This window comes from Glycine soja, chromosome 9, assembly GCF_004193775.1.
Source record: "Glycine soja cultivar W05 chromosome 9, ASM419377v2, whole genome shotgun sequence".
NCBI classification, from domain to species: domain Eukaryota; kingdom Viridiplantae; phylum Streptophyta; class Magnoliopsida; order Fabales; family Fabaceae; genus Glycine; species Glycine soja.
Genome location: NC_041010.1, coordinates 30386527 through 30400843, shown reverse-complemented (window position 1 = coordinate 30400843; position 14317 = coordinate 30386527). Strand labels below are relative to the sequence as shown.

Below are 14317 nucleotides of genomic sequence, written 5' to 3'. Positions count from 1 at the left end.
GCAGCCTATTACAAGTCCAAAAATATGTCAAAAAATATGATTAAAAATAAAAAAATTCTTATTCTAAAAGTTTGCTAAAACAAATGAATTTCACTTCTTATTGTCTTACATTCATGAGAGAATTTAGTCTCTTGCCAAGATCTTCTCCAATTCTCTTATTCCTTGCTCAAGTGATTGACCCATCCATGTTGAGTTCACTTAAGCCAAATTCTTCCTTGGATAGTTTTCTATCATACCCTCCTTCTTGAGAAGAATTCACCCTCGAATTAATGTCAAAGGTACCTATATCACAAAGAGTCAAGTCAGTAACATTAAAAGTGTTGCTCACACCATAGTCTAGTGATAAAACAATTTTATATGCATTATAGTTGATGCGCTTTAAAACTTAAATGACCATCTCCCTTTTCTTGAATTTTAGATTTTCTTTTGGAAGTAAACATATTCTTTCTCAAGTGAATCCAAATCCAATCACCTGGTTTGATAACCATTTTTCTTCTAACCTTATTGGAATATCTAGCATATTGTTCAATTTTTTTTCTCAATTTGTGCTTTCCCCTTCTCATGCAAACTCTTAACAAATTTGGTTTTAGAAAGTTCATCCCTATTCATCATAGCAGAAGTGTTAGACAAATGTAACAAATTAAGATGGGACAATGGACTAGAATCGTAAACTACCTCAAAAGGAGAATAAGTAATAGAGTTTGCTACCCTGTTATAAGAAAATTCAGCATGAGATATATATTCCTCCCAAACTTTCAAATTCTTATCTATCACATACCTTAGAAGTTGTGATAGAATTTGATTTACCAGGATGACAGGCATAACACATAGGCTCAAGATTTCTCTCACCCATCCTTTTTCCATCAAGTTCTCCACTTGTCTTTGGATCTCTTTTGTCTCTTTCAGGTTACTTCTATATGCTGACTTATTTGGTAAGGAAGTTCCTGGAATGAGATCAACTTGGTGCTCTATCCCTCTCAAAGGAAGTAACCCATGAGAGGTGTCTTTAGGAAATACATCCCCAAACTCCTTCAATAATTCTTCCAGAGCTATAGGCAAAGAACTAGCAATAGAAGACAAACAATAATCATGAGACATTAGTAAATACATATGTTGCCTATCTAACATCACTCTCTTCACCTTTTTTTCTCTCATGAACAAGCTTTGTATTTCTCTCTCTTGATTTTTTTTCTTTTCAGTTTCACTTTTTTTTATCTTCTCTCCTTTCATGTCTTTCTCTTTTCATCACTTTTGTTTTTCTCGTTCTCTTTTCACTCATTTTTATTTGATTCTCACAAACTTCACTTGGAGACAAATGTTTAAGGGTAACCTTTTGTCCTTTATGTACTAATGAAAATTTGTTTGTGATACCATTGTGGACAACATTCCTATCATACTCTTAAGGCCTTTCAAGTAAGAGATGGCTAGCCTCCATAGGGACTACATAAAAGAATATCTCATCAACATATTTTCCAATGAAGAAACATATCAAAACCTGTTTATCTACAACTAGTTCCCCATTCTCACTCAACCATTGTAGTTTGTAAGGCTTAGGGTGAGGAAAAATTTTCAAAGCAAGCTTTTCAATCAATCTTTGGCTAGCTACATTAGTGCAATTACCCCCATCAATAATCAAAGAACATATTTACCCAATGATCATGCACCTAGTATGAAAAATGTTCTTCCTTTGAGTTTCATCTCTATCCTTACACACTCCTCATTAACCTCCTAACCATCAAAAGATCACCTTCCAGGGATTGTACATCACATTCAGTTTCACTCTCACTAGTAAAACTAGAAGAGCTAGAAGAAGATGCACTAGTGATATCCCTATTACTTAGCACAACCATAGTCCTTTTGTCAGGACATTGGGAGGCAATATGACCATTTCCTAAACACTTAAAATATTTAATAGAATTCGCCTTTGAAGAAGTAGGAGTAGGGTTAGAATTATTTTTCCCAAACACTTAAAATATTTGATAGCTTGATGAATGAGATCCTCCAAAGAGCCATAGTGGTGTAACTCTACAATGTCTTGGATCTCTGTTCCGGTGGTTCGACAATTGTACCAATTCGTACAAATAGTATAAAACGGTAAGACCGAGTATCGTATTCTCGGGAAATTTGTTTCACCTAGACTATGTATATTCAATTTGTAAACATTTTTCAAACTTGAAATAAAAGAAATATTGAGTGTGAATTGAGTTTCTGCACTATTGAACTATTTGAATAAAAACAAAGTATTCAAAGCTATAAAATGTGACAACTATCAAGTTAAATGCGTTGGGGAATTCCTACTAAAATACCTCTTGTTGTATGAAAGTTTTTTCTCTATTCAACGTTATCCTAGTGTTCTTACATTGAGAAAATACTTAGACCATGATTCCTCACATGAATGAGTCTAATTCTCTTAACTTTCGCTCTTGATTCCTCAACAAACTCGCTCTAACAGAGTTGCACTAAGCACATAGTGTAAAATAGACTAGATCACTGCACTCTATTCCTAAACATACAGATTTCTAGCTTGCGCTATCAAATTTTGAGGTTTTAAAGCATTTTCCAATACTAAAAAGCCTAACTACACATACAAATGGGTGATCAAGCTACAAGTATGTCAAATAAGCATAGATAGAAGCAAAGAACACCAGAAAACAACTTTAAATAGATAGTAAGAGTATTACATCAAAAGTTTCAGTAGTTACTCCCCAACAAAGAGGCTCTAGCCTTCTATTACAAGCAAAGCTTCAAAATACAAGAAAGAAACTATTTTTGGTGAAAGAAAATGAAAGAAGATGATGGAGAATGTCTTCTCCAGCCTCTCAACCCTAAATCTCCCAGTTTTTCACGAAGGTAGGCTCTCCTTGTTGCTCTTGACCGATTGTCCCTTGAGTTCCCACTAGCTTCAGTGTTTAAAAGGCTATTGGACTTCTTAGCTTTCGAAGACTTGCTGAGTGAGAGTAACTGAAATTCCGCTAAGCGAGCTTGGGCGTGCTAAGCGTGAGCAGAGACAACGTCCTCGCTGGGTGGGCTGGCTGCACGCTGGGCGCACAGATCTCTGACTTATCCTATTCTAGGATTTCCCATCCGCTAAGCGAGCTGGATGCCTCGCTAAGCGGATGCATCTCGCTTTGCCAATCTGCCTTGCTAAGCGAGTCATCAGCAACTTTTACCTTCTCTTCTTTGGCCTGCAAACTGAGTTGGATTAAACATTAGGTCACAAAAATGAAGTTTCTACTCTATAAAATCACACAATAAAGAAAATATGTACAATCTCTACAAAAAGAACCATAAATTGGAGGCACATTGTTATTTCCTTGCAAATTTTCAATACCAAACTAACTCATGAATAACAACTAACAATCTCCCTATTGAGACCATGCAAAAACCTTGCTATGGTGGCCTCTTGAGACTCCTCAATTAAGTGTTAATCAAGGAAATCTCTATCACTTTGTAATACTCATCTACACTCCTACTTCCTTGAATTAGTCTTTGGAGCTTGTTGTGAAGGTCTCTCTCATAATAAGACGACACAAATCTCTCTTTCAAAACTTTCTTCATGTCTTGCCAAATATTAATCAAAGGTCTTCTCATGCTCTCAACATCACTTCTCACTTGATTCGACCACACTAAGACATATTTCTCAAACTCCAGGGAGGTCAATTTAATCTTTTTCTCTTCATTAGAGTCGTAGCAAGCAAAGACTTGCTCAACCTTCATTTCCCACTCAAGATACACTTCTGGATCATAAGTCTCTTTAAAAGTAAGGATCTTCACCTTCACTCCCTCAATCCCTTCCTCTCTTTGTCTACCTCCATATCTTCTATGATTTCTTCTCTCCCTATATCTCTCATTCCTTCTTCCTCTCTAAGAAGAATTAGATGATCTTACATCTCTTCACTCTATATTTTCAATCCTCACACTTAAAGTTTCACTACTCTTATGTATTCCTGTCAAACTATCATTATTCTCCTTTCTCATTCTCTTCATCCTTTATTCATTGTCATAACTCATTCTCCTCATTTGATCACCAAGTTTATGTTAAAGTTTTGTGGTCTTAGTTTCTTTGTCCTACATCGCTTGATTTGTAAAAACTTGTGTCTCATTAGTGTTATATATAGATAAATCTGGTAAGCTTTAAAATGTGCAAGTAATAAAAAGTTCTCTTAGTGTAGCCGTGGACGTAGGTACATACATTGTGTGCCGAACCACGTTAAAACTCTTGTGTATTCTTTCTTTTCTCCTTATTCCTTTCTCTTATTCTTATTGCTCTATACTAACAACTGGTATCAAGAGCTTTTGGTTACTCCACGAAATTTTCTTAGTTTAGAGGAATTAGTGGGAGTCTTCTCAGTTTAGAGGAGGTAGTGGGAGCAATGACATTAGAAGAGGGGAAGGTGAACATAGAGAAGTTTGATGACAAAGATTTCAGCTTTTGGAAGATGCAAATAGAGGATTATCTATATCAGAAGAAGCTGTATCAACCCTATATCAGGGGTTAAGTTAGACGACATGAAGCAAGAAGAATGGAACTTGCTAAATCGACAAGCTCTTGGCATGATTAGATTGACATTAGCTAAGAATGTCACGTTCAACATCGTAAACGAGAAGACTATTGTAGGCTTAATGAAGGAGTTATCAGATATGTACGAGAAGTTGTCGGTAGCCAACAAAGTATACTTGATGTGTTGGTTGTTCAACCTCAAGATGAGAGAAGGTATCTCTGTAACTGATCATATTAATGAATTTAATACTATTCTTGCCCAGTTGGAGTCAGTGCAGATTAAATTTGAGGATGAGATGATTCTATTGTCATCACTACCGAATAGTTGGGCTGCAACTGTTACTGCAGTTAGTAGTTCTACAAGGGAGAACACATTAAAGCTTAGTGACATCCGTGACTTGATCTTAAGCGAAGATGTTTGCAAGACAGATTCAGGAGAATCTTCTACTCATGTTTCTAATTCAACATTGAATACTGAAGGCAGAGGAAAGACTACCCAGAATGGTCAAAATGGTCGAGCCAGATCAAAGTCAAGAGGGAGAGGTCAGACAAAATTTCGAAGTGACATTATTTGCTGGAATTATGATAGGAGATGTGACTTTACCAATCAGTGCAAGACACCAAAGAAGAACAAGACTCACAAAAACAAGAAGCACAATGATGATGAATCCGCAAATGCAGCAACTGATGAATTTGATGATGCATTAATTTGCAGCTTGGATAGTCCTGTTAATTCATGGATTATGGACTCAGGTGCGTCGTTTCACACCACTCCCTCTAAAGATTTATTGTCTAACTATATTTCTGGAAGATTTGGGAAAGTTTACCTTGCAGATGGAAAATCTCTTGACATTGTTGGAAGAGGTGATATTGACATTAAGACCTCCAATGGATTCCTATGGACATTGCACAATGTCAGACATATTCCTGTCTTAAAGAGAAATCTAATATCTATAGGGCAGTTGGATGATGAGGGGCATTACACCACTTTTGGAGATGGAGCTTGGAAGGTAACAAAAGGCAATCTCGTTATGGCTCGTGGAAAGAAGCGAGGATCTCTTTACATAATTGCAGATGAGGATATGATAGCAGTTATTCAGGCTGTCAATAATTTAACCTTGTGGCATCAAAGACTTGGACACATGAGTGAAAAAGGAATGAAGCTTATGGCGGCAAAGGATAAGCTACCAAGCCTGAAGCATGTTGATGTTGGTGTTTATGAACACTGTATCCTTGAAAAGCAGAAAAAGGTCAGCTTCTCAAGGGCAGGTAAGACTCCTAAAGTTGAAAAGCTAGAATTGGTGCACACAGATGTTTGGGGGCCAGCCCTAGTGAAATATGTTGAAAACTCACACTATTATGTCACCTTTATCGATGACTATACTAGAAAGGTATGAGTTTATTTTCTTAAAAATAAATCTAATGTGTTTTCTATGTTTAAAAGGTGGAAAATAGAAGTTAAAAATTAGACAGGTGTAAAGGTTAAAAGTCTGAAATCTGACAATGACGAGAAGTATGATGGTAAGGAGTTTAAGGACTTCTGTTCAGAACATGAGATCAGAATGATTAAGACAATACCAGGAACACTTGAGCAAAACGGTGTTGCAAAAAGGATGAATAGAACCTTGAACGAGAGAGCGAGGTGTATGCGAATCCAATCTGGCTTGCCTAAAGCATTCTGGGCAGAAGCAATAAATACAGCAGCATACCTCATCAATAGAGGACCATCAGTTTCTTTGAATTATCAGCTGCCCGAAAAAGTATGGTCTGAAAAGGAGTTAAAACTTTTACATTTGAGAAATTTTGGTTGTGTTTCATATATACTGATAGACTCTAATAGTAGAGATAAATTGGATCTGAAGGCGAGGAAGTGTTATTTTATTGGTTATGGATCTGACATGTATGGCTACAGGTTTTTGGGATGACCAAAACAAGAAAGCTATCAAAAGCAGGAATGTCACTTTTAATGAGAACTTATTTTATAAGGACAAATTTTCTACAGAATCTACATGTGCAGGTAAACTGTCAGAAATTTCTGAGAAAGCAACACTTGAAAAAATTTCAGAAAGTGATGTAACCAATAGAAACCATAGTATAGGCGTAGAGGTTGAGTCAGAACCAGAACCATTAACTCCTCTAAGAAAATCTAGCAGAATTTCAGTACCACTAGATAGGTATTCCCCTTCATTGCATTATTTGTTGTTAACTGATGCTGGTGAACCAGAATATTTCAGTGAGGCTACACAAGAGAATGATTCTATTGAGTGAGAGCTAGCAATGAAAGATGAGATGGCATTCCTTGAGAAGAATAAGATGTGGTATTTAATTAAATTGTCAGAAGGAAAGAAAGTGTTACAGAATAAGTGGGTCTATAGGCTAAAGGAAGAATTTGTCAGTAGAAGAAGATACAAGGCGAGACTTGTGGTGAAAGGGTTTCAACAAAAACAAGGAATTGATTTCACAGAGATCTTCTCTCCAGTTGTAAAGATGACTACCATCAAAGTTATTATGAGTATTGTAGCTGCAAAGAATCTTCACTTAGAGCAGTTAGATGTTAAAACTGCATTCTTGCATGGGGATTTAGAGGAAGACATCTATATGACCCAACCAAAAGGTTTTGCAGAAGGTTTTGAAGTGCCAGGCAAGGAAAATCTTGTGTGCAAGCTTCATAAAAGTTTATATGGCTTGAAACAAGCATCGAGGCAGTGGTAGAAGAAGTTTAATGAGTTTATGAGCAACTCAAGATTCAACAGATGTGACATGGACCATTGTTGCTACATTAAGAAATATACTAATAGCTATGTTATCCTTGTCGTGTATGCTGATGACATGTTGATTGCAGGATCAAGTATGGCAGAAATTAACAGGTTGAAGCAGTAGTTGGTAAAAAACTTTGAAATGAAGGATCTTGGTCCAGCTAAACAAATCCTTGGTATGAGAATTCTTATAAACAAATCACAAGGAATTTTGAAGATCTCTCAGGAGAAATATATACATAAGTTGTTTGACAGGTTTTACCTTGAAGATTCTAAGATCAGGAATACCCTTTTGGGATCTCATTTGAAGTTTTCAAAGAAACAATCTTTGTAGACAGATGAAGAAAAATGTTACATGTCAAGAGTACCATATGCATCAGCAGTCGAGAGTTTGATGTATGCTATGGTGTATACCAGACCTGACATAGCACATGTAGTGGGAGTTGTCAGTAGGTTCCTATAAAATCCAGCAAATGAGCATTGGGAATGTGTAAAGTGGATACTTAGATATTTGAAGGGTACTTCAGGGATGTGTTTATGCTTTAGAAAAAGCAATCTCACTTTACAGGGATTTTCAGATGTAGACTTGGGAGGAGATTTTGATACCAAGAAAAGCACTACAGGTTACATTTTTACTTTGGGAGGTATTGCTGTGAGTTGGAAGTCTAAACTTCAATATAGAGTTGCTCTCTCAATCACGAAAGCCGAGTACATAGTTATCTTAGAAGTAACTAAGGAGATGATTTGACTAAAGAATTTTCTCAATGAATTAGGGAAAGAACAAGATAATGCTTCAATGTTCAGTGACAGTCAAAGTGCTATAAGTCTTGTTAAGAATCCTGTCTTCCATTCTAGATGCAAGCATATTCAATTAAGATACCATTTTATCAGGGAGTTGATAAATGATGGAGACTTATCTTTGCTGAAGATCTTAGGTTCAGAGAATCCAACAGATATGTTGACTAAAGCTGTTACAACTGACAAGCTGAAATTTTGCATTGCCTCAATTGGCCTTCAAGGATAATTGAAGATAAAGGCGCTACACCAGGTAAAGAGTCGATGAACTCATTGCTTACAAGGAGCTGCTAGAGTATGGAACTTAGATCCCAAGTGGGAGAATTGTTAGAGTTTTGTGGTCTTAGTTCCTTTGTTCCACATCGATTTATTTGTAAAAACTTGTGTCTCATTAGTGCTATGTATAGAGACACCTTGTAAGCTTTAAAATGTGCAAGTAATAAAAAGTTTTCTTAGTGTAGCCGTGAATGTAGGTACATACATTATGTGCTGAACCATGTTAAAACTTTGTGTCTTCTCTCTTTTCTCCTTATTCCTTTCTCTTCTACTTATTGCTCTATTCTAACAGTTTAATCATCTCCACCATGACCTTACCATTTTTGTAGATGGTGGAGTAACATCTCCACTTGTACAAGCCATACCTACAAGAAAATTTATTTAACAAGTAAAAAATAGAATATGATCTCACCACTCAACTTCGTGTTTCACTCAAGTTCACTCGTGTATCACTCTTTCAAGATTTTTTCTTTCATAATATGCATTCTTGCTTCTTTTTAGTTCTTATGCAGAACTTTCAAGCTCAAAATCAAGAAGTATTTAATGTGAAATATGTCACAAATCAAAACTCAACTTAAGAAGCCAAGGAAAGAAATACTCTAAGACAAAACTAAGGAATTTTAAAGACAAACAAAAATAATGAAAGGAATACTCAAAAGGAATTCCAAGGAAAACAAACTAAAAAACTCCATGATGAAGAAAAAGATTGTCCATAAATTGAACTATATTAGATGTAAATAACCAACAAGACACTGTTTTTTTTTTTTTTGAAATAGAAGTATGTAAAAACAAGAAAGAATCTGAATGTAGATTTTTTTTTACATTTTTTTATTATTTTGGCATAAATTTAAATTTGAATGCAAATATGTGATTGGGAAAACCTAAATCTAGATTGTTATAGAATTTTGCCTCCAAATCTAAAAATTGGATTTTTTTAACTTCTTTCTTTTTTTGCACGAATTTTAATGCTATATTTATAAAAAAAGAAAGAAGATAAAAAGATATTAATACTAGATATAGTTTAGAAAAGAAAGATAGAATCAAAGAAATAAAACAAAACAAAGAAAGATGAAATAATAATATAGAGTTAAACAAAAGAGTGACAAAATAAACAAAAGAGGGAACAAACATGAGACAGAATACAAGGATAGATAACACCAAATTTGCAGATCCAATTTATAGCATCAGCAAACTTGAGAACCAATTTGGGACTCTATGAGGAGACCGGGGAAAATAGAAGGATAAAGCTAAATTAGAGAAGGAGATGAAAAGAACAATGTCGAGATTGATAAGTTGACGATAATTTGCCACAAAGAATAATTTTTTATAAGAACCTACAATTTTAAAGAAGAACCAAGAGAGACACTCTCTTAATTGTGTCTAATCTAAAATTTCATAAAAATTATCAACCAAGTGTTTAAGGAGTTTCATAAAAATTATCAACCAAATTTTTAACGAGTCTATCTATAACTCTTACTACTAATCCTAGATTAGACTCAAAATCCAATGACTAATCTACTAATTAAAAGACTTAAATTAATAATAAGAAACTAACTGTCCATTACAAGTTCAAAATAAGCTAAAAAATATGATTAAAAATAAACAGATCTTATTCTAAAAGTTTGTTGCCATCCATTTAGGCAGTCCTTTATCAGACATGTTTTGTGTTTAATTTTTTTTTAAAGTTCTTGTGTGCATGATGCCAAATATTTTCGTTATCACATACTGCTGTAAAGCGTAAGGTCGAGTTACTTTGTTGTCAATTGATAAGAAATCTCTAGATGAAATTAAATTCTTATTGTTCCTTGGCGTGCCTTTTATTTTCACTGTGGTATATGGCGATGTAGGGAAGTAAATAAATTGAATTATTTGAGTTGTTTGAGATTGGCTTATTTATATCGGATCAAGTTAATCAAATAGACTAATTAGTTTCTGTTTTAATATAAACTTGATTATATAAATGGATCAAGCTTAATCTTAGAGGGTTGGCGTTAAAAATTTATAAATTTCTTGTGTGCATGATGGCAAAATTTCAACTTTTAGAACAGAAAATAAATATGATAATGTTATTTTACTGTTACTTAGTTAATTGTAATTCAGTATAAAGAATTTTGATTTTGTTTATTACTATTATCTAATTTTCATCTTTGAAGAATCATGTATTATTTTCTCTTTTAGAATAAAAGAATTCATTAAATATTCAAAAAGAAACTTAATAAAAATAAAAAAATTAAGTTACTAATAAGTTTAAATTTTAAATATTTAATTAAGATTTGAATTTTATATTAAATTTATTTTTTAAACATTTTAAGAAGAAAACAAAAGTCTCAAATCAAAAGCCGCCATATATTATATTTGCACATGATATTGCCGTATGTGACTGAAGGAGTAAATATAGACCGGAAAAATAAAGCGCATGTGAGTGTGATGGTCATATATAACTTTTTTATTTTTTGACAGAAGACTCGTATATAAATAAGCCTAAACAATAATTTCTTTTATATTTCATTTAAGATTTGAAGAAACTAATCCAAAGACACACTATTCAATATTTTTTAGTTATTAATCTTCTGACATATATTTCTCAAAAAAAAAATAAAAATTCTTATGTCATATAAGGATCGATAAATGTTATAAGGCGTTTATTGAAAACAAATCTATTGAAGATCCAATTACTTATTTTAAAAAAAATAATGTATTTAGGGTTAAAAAAATGTCAAAAAGAATCATTATTCTTTATTAACTTTAAGTTAAACATATAAATTAATCTCTATGGGTGTCGTAAATTTCTCGATTTATTCTATATGGAACACGGAGCTGCTGGACAAAGAAAGCAATTTTGTTTTTGTTTTTATGTAGATAAAAACGTGCACTTGCACGTAACGTGAGGGCTAAATACTATAGTCAAATGCACTTTCTTTGTTTTTCTGACATATGGATATTTTATATATAGTTTTTTTCCTGAATATAGGAATCTTTTATATATTATATTATTTATATGAATGTTTTTATTTATGAGTAAACATATACTAATTTAGTCTCTGTTATAAATTCTCAATTTGATTTTTATAAGTAAGAATTTAGTTTCTATTATTAAAATTTTCCTTATATATTCAACCATTCTAATATTCATTCAAACACGTTAAAATTCATTTTGTGTGCCCTCTAAGTTCCTTAAAAAGATTTATAATTACTTTTAACTCAGGGGACAACTTCTTATTAATATCATAATTAAAAAAACATAGTATATTAAAATGACACAAATCCAATATAAGTATATAACCATGGTTCTCACTTAGCATCTTGCATCATGTGAGTCTGGTCAAACATAACCTAATCTTTTAATTAAGAGGAAGGGAATATTTTAGTAATATTATTACGTGAACATCGTCTTCATTCACTTAACTGACCCACTTTCCATGACTTGAGAAGTTTCTCCAGTGCCACGCGCGAAGACCCACCTTCCCTCGTAGCAGCCTTAGCTTCGTCCTTAAAAACCATGACTCGGTCCCTAACTCGCTTACCTCTCTCCGATTCCATCAACTCCCTAACTCGCTCCTCCACCTCACTCGCCGCCACAAAACCCGACACTGCAGACTCACGCATCCACAGTGCAACCTTCATTTCCTCCACCAGAACCACCCTGTTGAACCTCTGCTCCGCGTAAAGCGGCCACGCAATCAATGGCACCCCAGCACACACCGCTTCAAGCACCGAGTTCCACCCGCAGTGACTCACGAACCCACCCACCGAGTCATGATTCAACACCGCTGCTTGTGGGACCCAGTTTTTCACCACCAACCCCTTTCCTTTTGTCCTGTCCAAGAAACCCTTTGGTAGCAAAGATTCCAAATCAGGGTCCTCTTGTGTTCCCAAAGCAAGGTTATGCTTTTGGTCGCTAACGGGGTTTCGCACTACCCATAAAAACCGTTGTTCACTTTTCTCCAACCCAATAGCGATTTCACTTAGTTGCTCTCTAGAAAACACACCCAAGCTTCCAAAACATAGAAACACGACACTCTTACGAGGTTGCAAGTCCAGCCACCTCAAACATTCATGGTCACTAGTGTTTTTGTTTTGGTTTTGGTCAGTAGTGGTTACTAGAGGACCAAAACTATAAAGAGGTGAGGTTGGGGAATTGGGTATGCATAAACCGTCACAAATTGCTTTGGTGCTACTTGGTTCAAGAGCTTCGAATGTGTTGACGATAAAGCCTGCGGCTTTGGGTGCTGCAAGACTACAATTCAGAAAGTTTTTGTAGGCTTCATCGTTGCGTTCGAGCAAGGGTTTCGGCATGTCCCTCGCTGGCATTGGAGGGACACCGGGGATGTCGAGAAAGGTGTTGTTGAGATCTTTGAAGCTCTTGTGGTAGGTTTCATGGAGTGTGCTGTGGTAAAGAAAAGCACCTAAGAGTGAAGCACTTGTTGTGGCGAAAAGGTAAGCGGGGAGGTTGAGTTGTGAAGCAAGGAAGATAGATTGGGAGCATAAGATGTCTACGATGAGGGCATGGAGGGTGTGAGTTTTGGAGAGGGAAATTAGGGTTTGGTGGATGTGGGGGTTGTTGTGGTGGAGGACGTGGAACAAGAGGGTTTCGTGGTTGAGTGAGGAAGAGAGAAGGGTTTTGGGGGGATTGAAGGTGGGGAGGGTGTGGAAAGTAATGGAGGGGAGAGTGGTGGAGACGGTGGAGATGTAGTTGGAAGTGGAGGATGTGTCGTAGGGTGCTATGGTTATGAGGATGTGAATGGAGAGGGAGGGTTGGTGAGTGAGGATGAACTTGCATAGCTCTATGGTGGAGACTAAGTGGCCTATAAGAGGTGCAGGGTAGAAAACTACAGCTTCTTTCATTGCTTTTGCGTTTGGTTATTTGTCTCCCACTAGGGGTGTTTATAAACAATGGTTGGGCACTTATGCAAAGCTTGAACATCTCTGTAGGCACTTTGTTTTTTTTAATCAAGTGTTAAAAGTTTGACATTTTTGGGTATAAAATAAATTATATTAAAATAAAATATTTCTTTTGTCTGTGTCTATGTTTTTTTACAAAGATTAATTCTGACTTCCGATAAGAATTATTTCATATTAGTGATAAGAAAAAAAATGACATCTAAGACCATTTTTAATAGATTTTTTTTTATTAATTAAGTGGATCCTACTTGTATGTATTATTTATTTATATACTCTTTTTTTTTAACTTACACCTTATAAGCATCTACTTCCTTCAACCTAACACCTTCAAATTATTTATTAAATGGATCCCATCAATAATGTTACATCTCCATATACACTATTTGATTAATAATTTATTTATTAAGTTATAATTATCTTATTTATGAAACAGTTTAATTATAATAATTAAAAAATTATTTGTACTATTTTTTTTAGTGAAACAGTTTTTTTTTACTAATACGAAATATATAGCTTTTGCTTCATGCACCAAAATCTTCAGGAGCCCTGCGACAGCACTGTTGTGTGCTGAGTTTTAGTTACAAGCAAGATATGGATGAAAAAGAAAATCTTGTGCGTGACTGGGCCCAATTAATTAAGTTTAAGACATGATGGATGTGAATGAATCTATTGCTTACAATGGTCTGAATGTGAGGATGTATAGAATCACAGTTCGTATTAGAGTATTAGTATGACTTGTTAGTTGGTAACAGGAAATAAATTAGCGTTGTGTCTTTGACTTTGAATACACACTTTGACTTGATATTTGTGGTTTTTGTTTCTTGGAATGGATCGGAGAAGATTTAATGTCCATGTTTGGAGTATGTGCATGTATGAAGGGAAATAAGTCTTTTGACTCTCATGGGTATTCATGTTAATTGCATCCTAGGACAAAACCTCTCTGCTGAGGGGAGATTAGAGAAGGGAGAATTTGAGCAAGGCAGTCAGCAAGCACCTTAGAGATGATTTTGGACTAGAAATTGGTGGTTGCAATGGGCCTATACTAGTCAATAGAATCAGCTGAAGGGAATTTTGGAATCAGCACAAC

General features: G+C 34.9%; 1 protein-coding gene across 1 annotated transcript; it reads right to left on the bottom strand.

Moving 5' to 3' along the window:
• Nucleotides 1–11518: 11518 nt before the first annotated feature.
• Nucleotides 11519–13260, bottom strand: LOC114368751 (UDP-glycosyltransferase 88A1-like). The gene has a single exon (XM_028326005.1). The coding sequence runs from the start codon at nucleotides 13171–13173 to the stop codon at nucleotides 11722–11724; it is 1452 nt and encodes a 483-aa protein (XP_028181806.1). The 5' UTR covers nucleotides 13174–13260; the 3' UTR covers nucleotides 11519–11721.
• Nucleotides 13261–14317: the final 1057 nt, after the last annotated feature.